This window comes from Pistacia vera, unplaced genomic scaffold (assembly GCF_008641045.1).
Source record: "Pistacia vera cultivar Batoury unplaced genomic scaffold, PisVer_v2 Contig577, whole genome shotgun sequence".
NCBI classification, from domain to species: Eukaryota; Viridiplantae; Streptophyta; class Magnoliopsida; order Sapindales; family Anacardiaceae; genus Pistacia; species Pistacia vera.
In genome coordinates, this window is record NW_022196420.1 from 37,704 (window position 1) to 57,704 (window position 20,001).

General features: G+C 35.1%; 3 protein-coding genes across 5 annotated transcripts; all 3 read right to left on the reverse strand.

Annotated features, from left to right (window-relative positions):
* Positions 1-578: 578 nt before the first annotated feature.
* On the reverse strand, positions 579-6,247 carry LOC116109280 (telomere repeat-binding protein 5-like). 2 transcript variants are annotated; one of them, XR_004124750.1, is made up of 11 exons: positions 6,144-6,247; positions 4,542-4,702; positions 3,540-4,443; positions 3,106-3,294; positions 2,921-2,989; positions 2,739-2,818; positions 2,289-2,527; positions 1,842-2,156; positions 1,701-1,764; positions 1,226-1,429; positions 579-1,132 (listed from the first exon to the last, which is right to left on the reverse strand). XR_004124750.1 is itself a non-coding variant. In XM_031395510.1 (10 exons), exons 2-10 carry the CDS (start codon positions 4,620-4,622, stop codon positions 1,277-1,279), a joined length of 2,094 nt encoding a protein of 697 aa, XP_031251370.1. In that variant the 5' UTR covers positions 4,623-4,702; positions 6,144-6,247; the 3' UTR covers positions 1,058-1,276. The 2 variants fall into 2 exon arrangements, 1 of the variants encoding a protein (XP_031251370.1); XM_031395510.1 differs by having other exon boundaries at positions 1,058-1,429.
* Positions 6,248-10,716: 4,469 nt separating this feature from the next.
* Positions 10,717-12,067, reverse strand: LOC116109270 (probable plastid-lipid-associated protein 14, chloroplastic). Of its 2 annotated transcripts, XM_031395499.1 has the most exons (4): positions 11,857-12,067; positions 10,981-11,282; positions 10,844-10,887; positions 10,717-10,751 (listed from the first exon to the last, which is right to left on the reverse strand). In XM_031395499.1, the coding sequence occupies exons 2-4, from the start codon at positions 11,149-11,151 to the stop codon at positions 10,724-10,726; spliced, it is 243 nt and encodes an 80-aa protein (XP_031251359.1). In that variant the 5' UTR covers positions 11,152-11,282; positions 11,857-12,067; the 3' UTR covers positions 10,717-10,723. The 2 variants fall into 2 exon arrangements, with proteins under 2 accessions (XP_031251359.1, XP_031251358.1); XM_031395498.1 differs by lacking the exons at positions 10,717-10,751; positions 11,857-12,067 and having other exon boundaries at positions 10,776-10,887; positions 10,981-11,343.
* A 457-nt stretch (positions 12,068-12,524) lies between these two features.
* Positions 12,525-19,183, reverse strand: LOC116109275 (oxysterol-binding protein-related protein 3A-like). The gene is made up of 10 exons (XM_031395504.1): positions 18,900-19,183; positions 18,076-18,169; positions 17,460-17,576; positions 17,285-17,357; positions 17,081-17,199; positions 16,755-16,876; positions 15,765-15,941; positions 13,571-13,715; positions 13,166-13,344; positions 12,525-12,904 (listed from the first exon to the last, which is right to left on the reverse strand). Exons 1-10 carry the CDS (start codon positions 18,995-18,997, stop codon positions 12,655-12,657), a joined length of 1,374 nt encoding a protein of 457 aa, XP_031251364.1. The 5' UTR covers positions 18,998-19,183; the 3' UTR covers positions 12,525-12,654.
* Positions 19,184-20,001: the final 818 nt, after the last annotated feature.

The following is a 20,001-nucleotide window of genomic DNA, read 5'->3' on the forward strand; positions in this document are numbered from 1 at the left end:
AATTCATATTAATATCCTATTTTAATTTTACCCTTATTTAACTAAAATTTTGGACAATAATGTCCTTATATTTAAAACAATTTATAGACCACCGCCACTACCACCCAGCCACCACCGCCGACAGCGGCTAACCACCACGGACCGCCGCCAGAAACTCGTCGAAGTCCCTAAAAAAGAACGAGTTTCGGTGAGAGGCTTCGATATGGCCGTTTCCGACCATATTGATGGCCGGAAACGACCGTATCAGGCCAGATCTTGCCTAGATTTGGCCGATAATGGCCAGGGATAAACGGCCATATCGAAGCCTCTTGGTCACGGTGAGTTGCTGATGGGGACTTTCGAAGACTTCCGACGGTGGTCTACGGTGGCGACAGGAGGTGGGGGTTAACTAAATCTGAAATATTAGGGGTGAAAAGAAATTATTCAAAAATTAATATTAAAAATAATATTATATTAATATTTGTAAATGGGACAATTTAGTAATTTAAATAACATACCAACCAATTTATTCCCCATAACCAAACATATTAATATAACATACTCACCAACTAACTAAACACATTTTTTTAAATATTCTCAGTAATCTTCCAAGGTAATCTATCTTTTCAGTAATCTAATATTTCTAGTAATCTAACATTCCTAAACCAAACGCCCTATAAGTGCGTTACATTTTCCCCTAACCTTGAGGGAGAAATAGTTGAAAACCCGTTAAACAGCAGAAGAAGAAAAAGAAAAAGGGTTGAGATTTGAGAAGAAGATCACAGGAGGCCACCACCTGCAACTGCAACTGCAACTGCAACGACTAACAATAACATTATAAGTTTCTCCACATGCTTCCACAGCATAAATATAAAAATATTCATTTTCGTCCAATGTTATGGAGACATAAAAGCTGCTGCAGAATCCTTTTCATGATTTTGGGTCGGCAGATCTATTATATATATAATACTTTATTGTTTTTGATATTATGCTTTGACTGATGCAGCAGAATGTGAATACCACCTTAGATCTCCATCGTGCGCACTTGTTATAGATAGAAACCAATGACCATGAAGAATATTAAGAAAAATCGTATCCGAATTCTTGGACAAATGCATTGCACCGTTTCAATTGTCAGTCAGAATTATTGCTCCTGTTAACACAATCATATATACAGATCATCCAGCCCAAGGAATTCAGTTAGAATAACAATGAAATAGGAACAAAGCATATAATTTATATTTACATCACCACAGGTGGGGCAGCTTTACTATACACCCATGAACAAGGCAAAGCCTTAAACTGGTATTTTCAACTGTTGATAGGCCTGGTGTTGGGACCAGTAGGCGCGGGCGGCGAGGACCCTGTCTAAGAGCTGCTGTGGTAAAGGTTCTCCTCTCCTTTGTTGGGGCGAAATTCTTGCCGTGTGCACCAATGTCTTCCACTTATCCTGAACCATTTGAAACTTGTTATTGCTAGAAAATCTAATTCTGGCATGTGGACCATCTAAAAATAAACAAACCAGTACCTACAGGGAGCTTAACAAAAAAAAAAACGCTTTGATCCCAGCTACAGGAACCTTAACAATTTCCAACCATTTATTGAATATCATTCACAATATATGAGAAAGTATAACTCTTGATGGATCACCAACCTTCCAACTATTTATTGAATATCATTCACAATATATGAGAAAGTATAATTCTTGATGGATCACCAACCTTCAAATCAACATAAGTACGATGTTTTGCATTGTCAAAAGCACGTAACTTAACATCACGCCACCTGCAAATTTTAAACCAACTCAACACCTCACCTCAATGCAACCCAAAGGAAAAGGGTAATTGAAAGTTAAAACTTACCTTCCAGTTCCAAGTTTCTCAACTGCCTGAACTAGTGCTTCTACTTCTGAAACAGAGAAAGGTCTTCTAGTCCGGCGCTGCAAAAACTCAGAATGCCTAGATTTTTGATGAAATGGAACCACGGCCAATGCCTCCATAGTAATTGCTGGTACTGCAACTAGAGCTTGGGAATCTGGCATGGTATTGTTGGTTGAAATATCAGCAAGAGAACAAAGAGCATTAACGTTATTGTCAACATGACAACCCATATTCATCACTGGAGGTAGTGGAGAGACATCAGAAGGCTCCGGTTGTGGAGTCAATGACACTGAATGCCTGATATATAGAACATACCGACATAAATTTAAAGAGAGATGAAGTGGGGAAAGTAAACCCCAAGAGTCCCACTCCCATTGAAACCCACTCTAATCACTCTATTCAATAGGCTAACATTTACCATATCCTTACCCAGTTGGATCCTGAGGCATGCCACTAGATAACAAGCGAGAGTCATCAGTGTGCAAAGGCGGCATAATTTGTGCACTTTTGGGCTCCAACATAAAACCTAAATTACAATGTCTGCCATCATGACATATCCCAGTCTGAAGTAGAGTTTTACTGTCATCTCTTACTGTCTTTCCCTGAAGAAGGATACCAACATGTAGATCATCTCCAAGAATTGCCGTTGCTGCCTCCATGACCGTTCTCTACAGAAACACAAGTGTTAGATATCAGCAATGAACAACAAAAGACCAGTGTGACTGTAAGTTAAGACCTTTTGTCATGTCTCAAACACAAAAAAGGCCCTATACATGGTGTAAAGTTTTCAGCTTAAATTTTATCTATTTGCTTCTGCAAAAGGGAAAATCCAGCAAAAATGGGGGGAAAAAAAAGCAAACAAGGAAAATTATCACACACCTTCAGTGAACCAACAGTTGCAGTTGCAGGAATCTCAATAAAAAGTTCTGGAATCTTGAAAGATTTGATATGAAGTTTCACTATACATAAATTATAGAAAAATAGCCATGTCAAAGGCTCCCATTTGTAAAATGAACCAGTCAAAAAAGGGATATAACAAGAAAGTTTTCAGACTCTTATACCAATACTATCTCTAGACTTAGACTTGGGAGGTGCTTGTTGAGATGCTACTGAGGGTGATGCCCCTTTTGCTGCATGTAAGAGCTGGGATTATTCAGCCAAAAATGTAAATAACCCCAAAGCCTTTACCTAAACACAAGAAAGAAAATGGAGAAACAGAAAAACTGGCAGCCTTTCAAAGTTTCACCTGCAAAACGCTTGTCAACATTGCTTCTCTTGTAAGGAGAATTATAAATGCCTTCACGTTGAAACTCTCCATATCTGGAAGTAGGGATTTGATCAAACAACTTTCTCCTCTTGAAAGGAGAAATCCTTTGAGATCTTTGACGTGTATAACAAGGTTTACCATAGTAGTAAACCTGTTTCCTTTTCCAATCTAGATACATCAATCCAGAACCAAAAACAGTTATTGATACACAGATTATGGAAGTCAAGTCATAATTTCCTGACATCAATAGGACAAATAAAAAAAAGAGATCCCACCAAAATAAAGGGCCATAACAAGAATTTATACTGGTCACAAACTCATAAAACTCAATACGGCGTGTCATAATACCTAAATTGCCTCCGTAATAAGAGTGCAAACTCCACCATTTATTAAATGATAAAAAAGGCACTGACCAGTTTTAGAATAAGCTCCCCCTTTCAACTTTGGAGCTACTCTCCAATGTCTGGCTGCAGATAGATTCCTCACTCTTTGATCTACAACAGTAGCTAAGGGCTTACAGGCTGTCACAATCTTACCAAATTGAGTGTACCCAAGAGAAGTTTCTTCATCATCTCTCGTATCTACTTGTAAATCAGCACAGCTCCCAGAAAAAGGTCCAAAAGTTGTACAGCCCATAAACAAAGATGCCCTTAAATTACTTTCAGGACTGCCCAGTGAAGGAGGTTTACTTCCTCTCGAGGCATCTTCACCTAATTTGCCAAAAGGACCCCGACTTGCACTCCTTTTGCTGAAGTATGACCACTGTTGAGCAGAACAGACCTTGTCTGCCTGTCTATTTTGAGCAATGGATAGTTTTCCTTCACACTTCGTTTCAATTTCACTATCCACATGGCCTCTGAAAATTTTCCTGAAATGGGGGGAGACTTGACCTACAATGCCAGAACGGCTTCTGCTTGCATTACTGTCATTAAAATGGGGCCAGTGTTCAGAAAAACAATTTTTCTCCGACTGATCAAAGATTTTTGACCTTGAGTTAATTTTCAAAGTGAAATTTCCTGGAGAATGTGAAAACTCATTTGCTGAATAGCTTTGATGGGGCCCTTGCAGTCCAGGAACATGGATAAAAGTATTCTCCGCACAAGTTCCTAGCTCGTGTAGGTTTGCCTTTAAACATTTATCTCCATCTTGTTGTTCCCATTCCACAATACATTCATCAATATTTTTCTGAACCTCGCCACAAGCAGCTTTAGGAGCAGAACTTCCAGTCTCTTGCAATAATTCACCAGCTACACTAGCCAAAATTTCAAAAGCGCGTACCGCATTGTCCTCATACTTCTTCCTAACTGGTACCCTCCCCTAAAACCAGTTATAGAAATTCATAAGATCAGAACATCAACTCTTTATACACAAAAATAACTTAAAAAGGCAACATTGGACTGGAAGCATTTGTTTACCCTAGCTGATCTAGATGCACGAGGAACCACAGGCACCTCATAGCCACTGAAACCATAACCCAACCTCCTCTGCAACACCATATCTCATGCATTCATTACAAAAAGAGGAACTCATTAAATAAAACAAGCTGGCTAGCTTGAGTATGCAGACCTAAAAACCCCTGAAAGGAAAACATAATTGGATGTGATTAGGGCTTCTACAATACAAGCATACAAAAATGCACCATGATGGTATCTTAACTTCAAAACAATGAAACAAATTCTGCACTTGCATATAACAGTGGAGAACATAGTAAATGAGTCAACACAGTAGACAAGAATAGAAATTAATAAATGAGCATTTCCAGCTCTAAAAACATCCTTATTTCAATGAAAGAACGAATTTAAAACTTTCAGATAAAATTCATTAAAATTTAAGTACATATATTTTTTCGACAGGGGGGTAAGAAAAAAAGACACAAACAAGAGCATCTGCTGCCAAAAAGTTGGCCACTGAAATTCAGTAAAGATGAATATCCAATTTGGTGCTCCAATCCCATAAAAAGTAAACACATACAAACAAATATAAACTTCACATCCAAAATTAAAAAAATAACTTCTTTGAAAGAAATGAATAAAACAAATACAAAACCTTAGATTGGTCCTAATAGATGCCGCAAAATCTTTGCAGATTTTACAGTTTGATTGTTTATATATAATCCCCAATCAGATAAAACAATTTCACAAATAAAAGTAATATTTTTATATTTAACATATTAACTTCAACCAAATGCAGGAAGTTAATATTTTCCAAAATTGTCATGATCTGAGAATCAACAATTCATTAAACAATTCTTACAGCAAGAGTAAGTGAGCAGCAGAAGAAAGATCATAAATCCTAACCCACTGCCAACTAAAACTACATTATACACAAACTAATAAATATTAAAAAATTCCAAACTAAGATAATTACATATAAAAGAGAACAGAGGAAATTCACCCCATCTCTGGAAATAGAACATGAAAATTTGAGCAAAAAACACAGTATACCCTTTCAGTTCCTGATATTCCAAACAAAGGAAAAAAATTTGGATATTTTGTTCTTTGCGTTTACCCAAAAAAAAAATAAAAAAAAATAAAATCAAACAAATAGCAAAACCCTGACATAACACACGTCCTAGTAAAGCAAACGAAAATTATGAGTAAACTAAACCCTGACAGAACTAAAGCGCAACAGAAAAAATAAATCCCCATTAACTTATACAACCCAAAATTTACGTACTCTAGCCAAATGGGTTTTCACAAAATACCCAATTGAACATCAAACTTAAAATGACAAAAGATAATGGCTTTTGTGCAATAAGAAATTAAAATTTTCAAATTTCACATTCCACAGCAGAAAAGTAAATGGACAGAAAGAGAAAACTCTAAAAGGGAAACAAAATCTGAACTTGTCTCATCCTGAGGCAAAACCTGTATCATTTGATGAAACTATACAAAAAAAAAAAAAAAAATAATAAAGTTAAAAGTAAAACCTTTGCCTGAAAACAGACATTCAGTTAATTAAACATGCTCAAATCCTAATATTTAAAGACAAAACACAAACTCCAACCTTACAGTTACCTTTTGTCTGATCAACCAAAAACCCCCTGAAAAGTGAAAACCACTCAACAAATAACTTTCCTTAAACCCACTGCCACCAAACTCTCCTTATTAATAAAAAAAATGAATTAATAATTCGGTGAGCTTTTAACTGGAATGACCGGTATCATCATGTGAGTTCACCGGCTAATGAAGGTGAGACAAAGCACGTAGGATATAGGATCAGTTCCACCATTCAGGGTGATCCATTCCTTGCCACATGAGTTCTAAAGTTTACACGTGGTGGCCTCTCCATGCATGAGTGTTAATCTTATCTCGTTTTGTTGCTCTTAACTTGGTCTTTTTGGGCAACAATAACGTTGTAATGTTTCAAATTTATTATTACCATAAAAGATAGAACTCATGCCATCTATGACTTTTATTTGTTTTATGTTTTAATTTTATTTTTGAAAGATACGGAAGAACGTTAATTTGGGGATAAGGATTAGTTTGATTTTGTGTAGAACACAGAAAATAAGAGTTGGGAAAAGAGTTAATTGGCGGTTGAACTTGTATTTCTCCTTCCGAGAAAAGTGGTTCGGCAAGAAGCGCTATGTCAGTTCCTCTCTTACACGTGTAATATCGGGCAACGTGCCCCTGTTTCTCTCCCTCAGCCCGGCCACTCCAGCGTCAATTATCATTGCCACGACTCGTGATCTCCTAATTTCAATTCAATAACACTATACAAGCCGGAAAAGTTACATCGAAATTTGTATTGGCCTACGTTTAACATGCATCTAATTTTTTTTATAATTTTTTTCTAATGAATGACTATCTATCAAATTTGGAGGTTGTTCACTAATATAGACGTCTGTCCATATAATATGGACGGACGTCTATATACAAGAAATTGGCATCCCTATTTAAAGAATGTTCGTTCATAAATAAAATATAATAAAAAATTTTATAAAATATCATAGACAGCCGTTCATAGGTTGTGGACTACCGTCCCTTAATTTTGGACAAGCTTCCACAAATATTGCCAGTGGTGCAGTCCATTTCACTGCCTCAAATAATGACTGTGGTGTCTCTCTTTTTCTTCATCTTCATTGCCAGTGGTGCAGTCCATTTCACTGCCTCAAATAATGACTGTGGTGTCAGAGATTTTGATATGGAAAAGTATCAACTCTTTAAGCATTTCCGTTTTCCTTGATGAGTGAATGTAAGTTAGTTACATTCAACAGTCTATCTGTCCGTATAGTATGTGATGCCTTGGTTGACATGGAGGGTTTTGTGCTTCATTTTCTAGGCAATATATGAAGCACTTGCAGGCTGAAGCTTTTAATTGAATTTTTTTATTTTTTTTTTATTTTGTGCTTTTGCAGCATCTTCGCTGAGTCCTGATGGTAAACTTCTAATAATTGTTGGAGACAACCCAGAGGGTATGTTGGTGGATTTTAACACTGGAAAGGTAATTATCTATACTGTTGTCCATATATCTTTTTCCCTTCCTTTTTTCATTTATTTTTCTGGAAGCTGATTAAAAAAAATGACTTGGTGTCTACTGGTGCATGTATATCTAGATCCTGCAAATAGAAATTAAAGCATTTACTGATTTATATTTGTAATTTTCACAGACCATCAATTAATTGTCTAGGCACTTGGATTTCTCGTTTGTATCAGCATGGCAACTTGAGACGAAGAAAAAGAGAGGAGGAATGAAGATGAAGAAGAAGAAGAATGGGTTTTTGTTTAGAATTTTTTTTTTTTTTTTATTAAAAGAATGGATGAAGGGACTCCCGTCCAAACGTAAGGGACGCTCATCCAAAATTTATGGACGGTCGTCCCCAAATTTTTTTTTTTTTTTTCATATTTGGGTCAAGGACGGGCGTCCATTATTTGTGGGCGCCCGTCCAAACTTAAGGGACGCCCGTCCACAATTTATGGACGGGTGTCCAAATTTTTAATTTTATTTTTTAAAACAAATTAAGTTTGGACGAGCGTCCATTCCTTATAGACGCTCGTCCAAACTTAATGGACGGGCATCCCGTATTTGCGAACGTCCATCCAAAATTAAGGGACGGCCGTCCACAACCTATGAACGGCCGTCCATAATGTTTTATAAATTTTTTTATTGTATTTTATTTATGGACGGGCGTTCTTTAAATGGGGACACCCATCCCTTGTATATGGACGGGTGTCCATGTAAGTGAACAGTCGTCCAAATTTGATGGACGGCCGTTCATTAGAAAAAAATTGTAAAAAAATTCAGACGCGTGTTATATGTAGGTCAGTACAAAATTTTGGTGTAACTTTTTTGGTGTCCGTAGTGTTATTGATTTCAATTTTTTACTTCACTTGGCGTCTTGGCGACAAAAACAAGACAGTCTAATTGTTCACTGAATTTTGTGCTCCAACTAAAATGATAGTCATATTTGGTGACCAACTAACGTGAATACCTATTAAATTAACACTATATTATTTAACTTTAACAATAATATATATAACTAGATGGCACGTCCGCGCGTTGCACAGATTTATTTATTATATTATTTTTATTTTATTATCAAATTTTTATATTTTAGAAAATTGTAAACGATTATTGTTTTACACAAAAATATGTCAAATATTGAATATAATAGAACATTTTGTTATTGTTCTTTTTTTTTTTTTAATTAGGTTTTTATGTTTAAAGATTGTTGAGAATCGTTATATGATTGCCATTTAGGATGTCGTTAATTGGTTCTCATATTTGCTGCTTATTGGTGTTGATAAAATAGAGATGATTCACATGCATTCAATTAATGTATGCAGTACAAATCCTTCACATTCCTCTTTTAATTTGATCAAATGCAAGTGATGGAAGATTGAAATGGTCAGTTTGTAATTCAGCAGGAATTGAATTAATTGAATTCAATACATAGAAGTTGAAAGTCCCACAACTTATAAAAGTGGTTTTGACACAAATTAATTAATTAATTGAAGAACGAAATAATATTAGAATATTTTAGTGATAGGAATATATTCCCTTTTCAAAGCAAAAGGAGAGTTGCAACACTTTTCTTACAACAATTTGGTACATAATAATATAATTGAAATGACAATTTTGCCCTTCTTAAAATTAGTAGTTCCTGCATGGAATATAATCATTGCTTTGAGGTCCAACAGTTAATCTTTCACCATTTTAAACGGTGACCCAGCACCATGAAATGAGCAAAAATAAAATAAAATAAAACTTGTCACTTTATATCCAACACAAACTCTATTCGCCAAAAAACACAAACTATTACTGGCTACAGAGTCCATAACAAAAACATGATAACCTATCTAAGAATTTAGTTTACAACTTTTTGATAATAAAAAATATGATTCATTGATAAACACTTTGCAATATAACATGTTTATAAGACACAGAAAAACAAAATAAATGGACAATATTTTTTTTTTTTTGAATGGTTCATACTGTGTCGAGCCAAAAATGAAGTGTTTATTAAATTATTTCGAATGTTATCCCCTCACTTCCAAAGGTTGGGCATAATAAAGGAATCAAAACTGAATCAATTACATTCAGAATAAATCAGTAATAATATGAAATTTCATAAAAAACAATGGTTTAAGTAAGCACCTGTGAGTGGGGCAATGGCTGGCTACATTGGAAGACCACTTCTGGTTGCTCAACAGGTGGTGTATAGGTGTGTGTGTAAGTGGAACAACTTTTAGTCAAGCACAGAGAGAAAGATGGGAAAGTAGTTCCAAGCTCCATGAATATATCAAAAAACTGATAATGAAACAGGCACATTGTTCTCCAAAGAGCTTGATACTGGAGCTTAGTTCGTCCTTAAGTCAAGAGGTTAGTCAAATTAGCCAAATATGAATATGAATATCCAAGAATTTGTCAAACATCCGCATATGTTTTAATCAAACTTAAGTTCTATGCAAAAGTTCACTAAAAACTTAAAAATTTCTATTTAAAAAACTCTTCTGCAAGATGTTGAGTTTATACTCAAAGAAAATAATGGGTTACTAAATTTAGTCTAGTTGCATAAAAGCATCGAGAAAAAAAATTCAACTGCATTTAGACATTAAGAAAACTTAAAGAATAAGTGTTTTTAAGATTACATTAAGTTGGACATAAATCATCAAATTTTTACCTATAAAAGAAAAGATTACCTTTCAAATATGGTCTTTGTTTCCATCATGTTAGCTGGGGGTTGAGAACTAATCAAGTTCATTTATGATTAAAAAAAAAAACAATTAAAGGATGTACTCATTTATCCCATCACACACACATGCACATGCACACACATAAACACATACGGTATATGCATTAAATGTGACAAAATAAGAGAAAGTTGTGCAATTCTTGGAAGCAATGCATTGTGCAGTAGCTAAAACGTATCATATCCAATTTGATGGAGATATATGGACAAAACCATACCATTATGTTATGTACCATAATCAATCTATAACTTCACATGAAATATATGTAATGTATGAAAGAAATAATACCAGACATTGACGGAGTTAGAATGCCATCACCAATAACCATATTGGTTCCCAAAAGCACTACAGTAGCAATAGAAGTTATTCACTCCTCAATATGATTACGTTTCATTAGTTTTCTAGCAAACTCTTTGGTGATACAAAGGGCTGCAATCTCACAATACAAACATCATAAGTTCACGCCTTAGTCTAACATATCATAAGAAAATAATGAGAAGGAAACAAAAAAGAAATGAAACCTGTTAGAATCATTCACAATGGCTTCAAAAACAACCTCATCAACCTATAGGAAATCCCAATTCAGTTAAATCACAAAAACAATCAAACACTGCCATCAAATTTCCAATAAACATTTGAATTATTCACAAAAACATACCCGCCTAACAAGGCGAAGGCTAACACGATCAAGAATCTTGAAATCAGACATCTTGAACCTCATAACATGCCCTGACTCTTCTTCCTCCATAGAAACAACCTCAGATTCAACTCGAGAAACAACCTTCCTCGAAGATGAACACTGAACTCCAAAACTTCTCATCTGAAACATCACACATGACTTTGACTTCCCATAAACTGCCTACTAATCAGCCTTGTTGAAAAATTACCACTTAAACTTCATCTCTCAACACCCTCCAAACCCGGACTAGAACCAATCCCACATATTGCCATATAGCCAATCTGTAAAAAGACAATTTTGGATCATTCTGAGAACAAAAAGACATTTAGCTCTCATGTCATTTTAAGGAACATATAAAAAAATCAATATTTAAATCTAATTCATTGAATTATACGCACATATAGAATAAGTTTAAGTTCAATTGTTGAGAAACTTATTCACCGCTTAATTAAAAAACTTTTAAAATTTAAATCCAACTTAAGTTATACAATGAAATGGAATCTTTAAGAAATTGATTAAAAGGTATAAAATAGTAATATAGAATTATGCATTAACTGTAGAATAAACAGTATTTATATTAGCTTCTGTTATCATCATTCATGGGAACAATAAACTGTGAATCTTTTATTGATTTTATTGATAATAGAACTGTTTATATATATAGTTCTATTTTTTTTCCTTGAGGAATACCAAGTTCCTTTTCTTTGGCAATAATTAGGGATTCACATTTCCGTAAATCAAATATTTCATGTATGTTTGAGCCTGTTATTTCTAACAAAGCATTCATTATATCTCTGTTTATCACTCTGTCAGTGTTGAGTTTATCCAGCGTGACTTTAAGGTTTTGTAGAATACCTTCCAGTTCAGCCGAACCATCTGACATTGCTGCTTGACCTGCTAAAACTAAAAAAATGGACATGTAAAAGTAGATATGTAGAATGAATATAAGAGTAATCAATTCATGTTATTTACCGCACGCTTCTGTTTGTTTGGATTTTTTATTGACAATAGTGAGTCTTTTGTCTTCTCTTTGTTAATGATATATATGTGAAATGAAAGAAATATTTAAAGGTTTATAGATTGTTGAATTCTCTACTCTTATATAGCTTTAGATGTCATTAAGTAATATTATATGATAATTAATGATTACAACAACTATTCATGTTATGTTCAATGTAATTGGATTATTGCTAATTAATATGACTTTTGATATTTTTTAGTAAGTGTTTGCATGTTATTGGTTATGGTTATTTTGATTTAAATGTTTTATTGTTATTGTAGGAGTTTAAAATTTTCAGACCAACCAAAGAGACACAAGATAATAGAACGATGAAACCACCGATTGGTTCTCTGATGATAAAAGAGCGAAAGAGATTGCTTAAGCTCCTAAGTTCGAGTCCTCTCAAGCACTAATAGGGATGATCATTAGAATATCTTATTTGACTGACAATTCCAGAGCTGGCCAACTTGAACACGCGGTGATTAAAAAAAACCAAAAAAAAAAAAAAACCCTACGTGCAATATGAACAAAAACATGACTGCATAAAAGGCTTTAAAATGATCAGTCATAATTTGGTACTAGCTAACACAACAAGAGTGGATAAAGAATTAACAAATACACATAGCATATAGGAAAATCTGTAAGATACTTGTTCATTCAGCAGCCAAATCTCCATACTGCCAGGGGTTAAATTCGGTTGACTTGGCGTTACTACTCTCTTCATCGCTATTTGAACTATCTAAAGCCGCCCGGTGTTCAGCATACTTGCCATTGTACTTGTATACCTCCAATTCACCCCAAGGTGTAGGGGCCACTTCATCAGTAAAGTCAAACCATTTTGGAGTAAACTTATCACCCTTGGCCTCCCGAGTTCTCTTTTCAGTTCTCTGCCTCTCTTCCAATCTAAAACACAGAAAAAAAAAATGATTATATTTTAGTTGAGACATTGCCTAGTTGAGTATTTAGAAACAGAATAGCACTCCATTGTCGTAAATCAAATCAACAACAAGCTTTAACGCCATATTAGGAGATTAGGCTCTCTCTTTGCTCAATAAACTTCAAATAAGAATTAAGATATGTGAACAGTACCAGGCATGCATGCCCCTGAGTGAGTGTGTCAGTGTGTGTGTGTGTGTGTGTGTGTGAGAGAGAGAGAGAGAGGACCTGGTCTTTTCTGAACCAGCTTTTGAGAGGTCACCGGTTTCTAGTGCACACCTATCAGGACGTAAACGAGAATCCGACGACAACAACTTCTTAGGAGCAGTATCAAAGCTGTTTAACTTGTGAGCAAAATATGTATACTGATGTTTGTCATTTTTTGGTGCATCAGCAACTCTCCAAACCTACAAGAAGACAACAAACTAATTAATAACAGAATGTATGGAGGGTTTTAAAGGTTTGTTGAAAATTTTCAAAACTTCACGCTCTTTTTATCAGGAGGTTCAACCAAAAAACAAATTGGAGATTAGTATTAATTGAAGCATACAGAAGTTTTTCCAACTGAGTGATTTGCAATTACATGGCTAAAAAAGGTACAGAAAACTAAGAAACTTGAAAAACAAAACTAACCTCCTTTAGTTCAGTGCCTGGAAGCGGTTCCCCGTCCAAGTCACAGGGTTGGTAGTTCATTGACTCATTCCATTTCCCAGTCATCAGTATCTTGGGTTCCTCATCAGCATTATATACATATCCATCCACTTCATAACGACCAGATCTGCAAATGACAAGTTAAATTAAGTATAACAATTCAAACACACATTTGTATGTATCAACCAGCTACTGTTCTCCCTGAACCATATAGGGAACACAAAAAAGATTTGAGCTTTTATATTGGTCCTTTCTTTCCATGTGAAGACCTGCATGATCTGGTCAAGCATTTCAGCCATAAAAAATACATATGGCTACTTTTAAGGGAAAAAATCATCAAGACCATTCTTAGAAGCAACATAACTAAGAAAAGATACACTCAAGCTTGACAAGCTACATGCAATGATGAAAAGAGTGTCTAGTTAATTATGCGAGTAATATTACACATACAAAGAAATCTTACAAAGATTCCTATACATAGTGATGTGACAAAAAATGAATAAAAGAGTGAATATGATAAATTTGACTTTTTTGTATTCACTCTTCTATTCATTTTCTACCACATCATTTTGTATAGAAATCTCACAAAGATTTCTTTGTACGTCTAGCATTACTGTAATTTTGCATGCTACCTTATGGCCCCCAAAAAAATATAGATTGTCTCCGAGACAGAGTAATCATTAAAATCACCAAACATGCACTACAAAATAAGTGAGGAAAAGAAGTAATACCCAAACCAGCCACATGGTTGAAAATATAGCACGGCTTTGTCTCCTGTGTTCAAGTTTGTCATGATCATCTCCCCTGGTGAATCAATCCAAGTTCGTCCAAAAATTAAGTTGTTAACTTTTGTGGGAGGGGGCACCAATTCGAGAACTACTCCATCCCTCTTGAGGGTTACACGTGTCCTGTAAATAGATTTATCAAAAAAAGTTATGCATATACAATATGCAAACTTATCCTACAAACCGAAATACTTAGCAGATCAATCATAATATGTAAACAAAAATCATGCTTAGCATGAGTTCAATGATTACAAACAGTGGTTTTTGCAAATTGAACGTATAGGAACAAGGACAACTAAATATTTCAAAAGAAATTGGGACCATCTCTAAGTCATAACTAATTCTGAAATGCATATCCTGATTAATGATAGTTTCAATTGCACAGAAAAACTTCTTCCCTCTGGTTCTGTCAGAGGATACAAAGCAAAGCAAAAAAGGACAAGAACCTCATAAAAATTCCACTCAGATCCTCCTTAACGCAAACCATATTTGATAAATCTACAAGTAAAATTACAAAACCTTTTATAACCATCAAAGCAATTATGATCTTAGTTTTATATTTCCACAAACTAATGCATAGGAATTTAACTTCTGCAAGCTCTTCAAGAATATGCTGAATTGCTGACACTTAAAGAACCTTAAAACCTAAATCCATAATTTAGAGAAGGGAGGCAGGAAATGATTATTCACAACCATATCCAAGAATTGTTATGCTGGCATGCTGTAAGAGTTCTAAGCACTACCTTTAATCAAATATAAGGTACCTGCAAAGAAGATACTTATAACTTTGCTTTTATAAAAGTAAAAATCAAGCTCACATGTTGCAATACCAATACTACATATTTCAACATCAAGAAATTCTTTTCTTTTACGAGACAGTGCAAGATATCAACAAGAGTCAAGCCCCGGAGACAAGAGAAAGCATTCACAGTTTACCTTCCAACTGGATAAATATCAATCGAGTTTCCCAAAAATTTAGTTCTCAACTTCGAAGTCACATCATAAGTGAAGTGCTCATTTTCAGCATGTCCAGCACACATTGGGGGGTGATGACTAACCTGAACGAAAAATATGAATTAAAGAACGTCGAAACAGGCAAGTAATGAAAAGATAGAGCATAAATACTAGCTTCTTCAAAATTTTACGAGTTTTCCCACTAAAAACCTAAGATATATCTCAAAAATGAATGATTGCTTGTTTCCATCAAAGATATTAACACAAAAAGNACTTTGTATAGAAATCTCACAAAGATTTCTTTGTACGTCTAGCATTACTGTAATTTTGCATACTACCTTATGGCCCCCAAAAAAATAAAGATTGTCTCCGAGACAGAGTAATCATTAAAATCACCAAACATGCACTACAAAATAAGTGAGGAAAAGAAGTAATACCCAAACCAGCCACATGGTTGAAAATATAGCACGGCTTTGTCTCCTGTGTTCAAGTTTGTCATGATCATCTCCCCTGGTGAATCAATCCAAGTTCGTCCAAAAATTAAGTTGTTAACTTTTGTGGGAGGGGGCACCAATTCGAGAACTACTCCATCCCTCTTGAGGGTTACACGTGTCCTGTAAATAGATTTATCAAAAAAAGTTATGCATATACAATATGCAAACTTATCCTACAAGCCGAAATACTTAGCAGATCAATCATAATATGTAAACAAAAATCATGCTTAGCATGAGTTCAATGATTACAAACAGTGGTTTTTGCAAATTGAACGTATAGGAACAAGGACAACTAAATATTTCAAAAGAAATTGGGACCATCTCTAAGTCATAACTAATTCTGAAATGCATATCCTGATTAATGATAGTTTCAATTGCACAGAAAAACTTCTTCCCTCTGGTTCTGTCAGAGGATACAAAGCAAAGCAAAAAAGGACAAGAACCTCATAAAAATTCCACTCAGATCCTCCTTAACGCAAACCATATTTGATAAATCTACAAGTAAAATTACAAAACCTTTTATAACCATCAAAGCAATTATGATCTTAGTTTTATATTTCCACAAACTAATGCATAGGAATTTAACTTCTGCAAGCTCTTCAAGAATATGCTGAATTGCTGACACTTAAAGAACCTTAAAACCTAAATCCATAATTTAGAGAAGGGAGGCAGGAAATGATTATTCACAACCATATCCAAGAATTGTTATGCTGGCATGCTGTAAGAGTTCTAAGCACTACCTTTAATCAAATATAAGGTACCTGCAAAGAAGATACTTATAACTTTGCTTTTATAAAAGTAAAAATCAAGCTCACATGTTGCAATACCAATACTACATATTTCAACATCAAGAAATTCTTTTCTTTTACGAGACAGTGCAAGATATCAACAGAAGTCAAGCCCCGGAGACAAGAGAAAGCATTCACAGTTTACCTTCCAACTGGATAAATATCAATCGAGTTTCCCAAAAATTTAGTTCTCAACTTCGAAGTCACATCATAAGTGAAGTGCTCATTTTCAGCATGTCCAGCACACATTGGGGGGTGATGACTAACCTGAACGAAAAATATGAATTAAAGAACCTCAAAACAGGCAAGTAATGAAAAGATCGAGCATAAATACTAGCTTCTTCAAAATTTTACGAGTTTTCCCACTAAAAACCTAAGATATATCTCAAAAATGAATGATTGCTTGTTTCCATCAAAGATATTAACACAAAAAAAAAAGAGAGAGAGGGAGGATAGGACTACTAAACTCACTTGTTCAGCTATAAACGTAATGCCACCATGATTAACCAATTCATAAGTTTCACCAAGAATAGGATTAAAGGGCTTCCAGGCTCGTTTGTATGCATAGTAGATAGATATAGCCCATGATGCTGCAATCAGCAACCGTAAGTCCCCACAACAAAAAATAGAAATGCAAAGAGACAGAAATAGAGGGGGATTGTAAACAGTTCTTACAAGAATACACCAATCTCATGTAAGGATCCTCGCATTTATCAGCCAGATCTAGCAGGTTGGAGTACTCCATCAACTGTCAGAAAACAACAAACGATATGTAAAATCCCATAGCAGAAAAACATCAAATAGAATAAGAACTTAGATGCCATGAAAACCAAATACAAAAATCACAAACCTCTGCCATTCTCTGAAGGTTCGTACTTGGCTCACAAATAAGTACCGGAAGTGTCACCATCGATTGAACATCAGATCCTATATAGTTCTGCATCATCTTCCAGTAACCATCCCGATCCTGGAAAACCAAAAACATCAAGAAGTGAATAAGCATCTCTTTGATTAATTATACTATACTACAACACCAACAACTGAACATACAATAGAGCACTCTCAAACTTAAATGTACTAGTTGGTGGGCAGACAAATGTTCTTTGATGGTATTCAGTTTTGCAACATTTGACCCTTCCCTGTCCCATAAAGATACTGTCATCTCAATTGATGTAAAATATGCTCACATCACAAATCCATTCCAAGAGGCTTGACTTCGGACAATGGCACACTAGACTAAACTTCATTACTAAAGGATTACAGTACTGATTCAAAACAATATCCAAAAAACCATGATCCTAAGCTCTAATACATAATATGTTAAAACATTCCCTACTAAGGAGGCCTCTAGCATTTTTCTAAACCAGGAGTCAATCTATTATAAGGCCAACGCGAGGAGAAGCTTAATGAAATTTACCCTTTACATATATATATAGAACAGGAAGAGAATGTAATCTACTTCTCACCTCTTGCTTCCATCTTCCTTTCTTTGCTTCCTCTTCAGCATCTTCTGTGCCTCCTTCTGGATTAATAACTTCCAGCCCTTCATAACCCAATAAACTGAATAACAAAACCACCAAAATGTGAGCATGTCAGAATAAGTCACAAAAGGGTCATGATACTGCACAGTAATCCAAGTCTGTACGTTGTGTTATTGTTTAATTATCTAACCAGTTTGACGCTAAATGTCATATACCAGTATAATTTAACACAAAACTGCATTGACTTTCAACAAACAGAGAATTCAAAGATTAGATGGGACAGCGTACCAAAGCATCCATATGATCCTCCAATAAAATCATGTCATTCATAGATTTATTTTCTTTTCCATCTTTTCAACTTCCACCATGCTTAGTTAATTTTAATATTAATATATGTGACATGATTTTATCGTATATCTGCTAATCCCAGTAACCTAGCTAAACCTTATAAAAGCATTAATCAACTCCTGTGAAACCAGGAAACTAAGATCCGGAAAAAACTGATAATTTACAGACTATACATGACACAACTGCCTATTTTAGCAATAGATGCTCCAAATCAAAGAGCTTGTTTAATTCAAACTACTAAAAGATGATCTATAAAAATAAATCTATCAGTTAAATTTAGTATTACTGTCATAATTATGAAGGAATTACGAGATCAGAACACTTCAGGCAATTCAAGAAGAAAAAAACAAAACAGATCTCATAAAGCAGAAGACATAAATTTTAAGATAAATAAGGCAAAATACTTAATAATTAAATCAAATCAGCAAATACAACATCACAAAAAGTTGAAGTCAAAGTACCCGTTGACCGATTTGGTCATGGCAGAACCAAAAGTCGACAAACCGGAGGCGATGGACGCGAAGAAACCACCACCTTGCTTCGGTTCATTAGAAGCCATCACTGAATTAACAATCTGAAGTGAAAATAAACCCTTGACGCTATGAAATGAATGAGAACAGAGCAGAGCTAGAGGGACGTTATATTGGTGAAATTAATTTAATTTAAATTTCGTAAATTCTTTTGATTATTTAATAGAGGAACAGCTCGATGAATGGAATATTGCCCATTGGCGGTACTTTGTTTTGAAGTCAAAAAAATGGAAAAATCATGAATGCGCGTTGCTTTCTAGATGTATATATTATTCACGCGTTCATGGGAGGGCGTGGGATTTAGCTGCCGTCGTAAAATCCAAGTCGGCTACTTTCGTGGTAAATACGCGTACCAAACCACGCAAAATCACAAACCTACAAAATTGCCGGCACGGCAGTTTAGCTTCCCGTCCAGTTACTCCCGTACGGTGCTATGCCGCGTGGAAAATTAATTTGGATTAATAACAATAATCTCCTTTTAGGTATAACTATAAAGTAAGGTTTTAAAACCTGACCCGAGTCGTTCGATTCAACCAAGACCTGAGGCCTTCATCAGATCGGGTTACCAATTTTTACTGTTCATGAAAAACCCTAGAGAGGAGAACGAAGACCGATGAAAAATTAGTAGGTAGGATGTTGGGGGTTTTGAAGAGGAGAGGTCGATGAGTCTAAAGGTAGTAATGAAGACAATTTCCGGTGGGTGAAACAATCGGAAATCACAAAAATGCGCAGCAACTTGCTAGCTAATGAGGACGACAATCGACGAGCAACTGGTTGTTTTCGACAATTGGCGAGGTGAATGGGGGTGGGGTGAGATGGGTTTTGGTCAAGAGATTGAGGGGAGTGTTTTTGTGATGATGGGAAGTGTTGTTGACGTCGGAAACAAGCCATATTTGGTATGGGTTGTCGATCGTCGATTTGCATTGGGGTGTTTTTACAAGATTTTAAATATATAGAGACCTATATGTAACTTTTAGGGGTGTTTTTATTAGATTTCAAACTTTTTTTACATGCTGATGTCACCAGTTTTAAC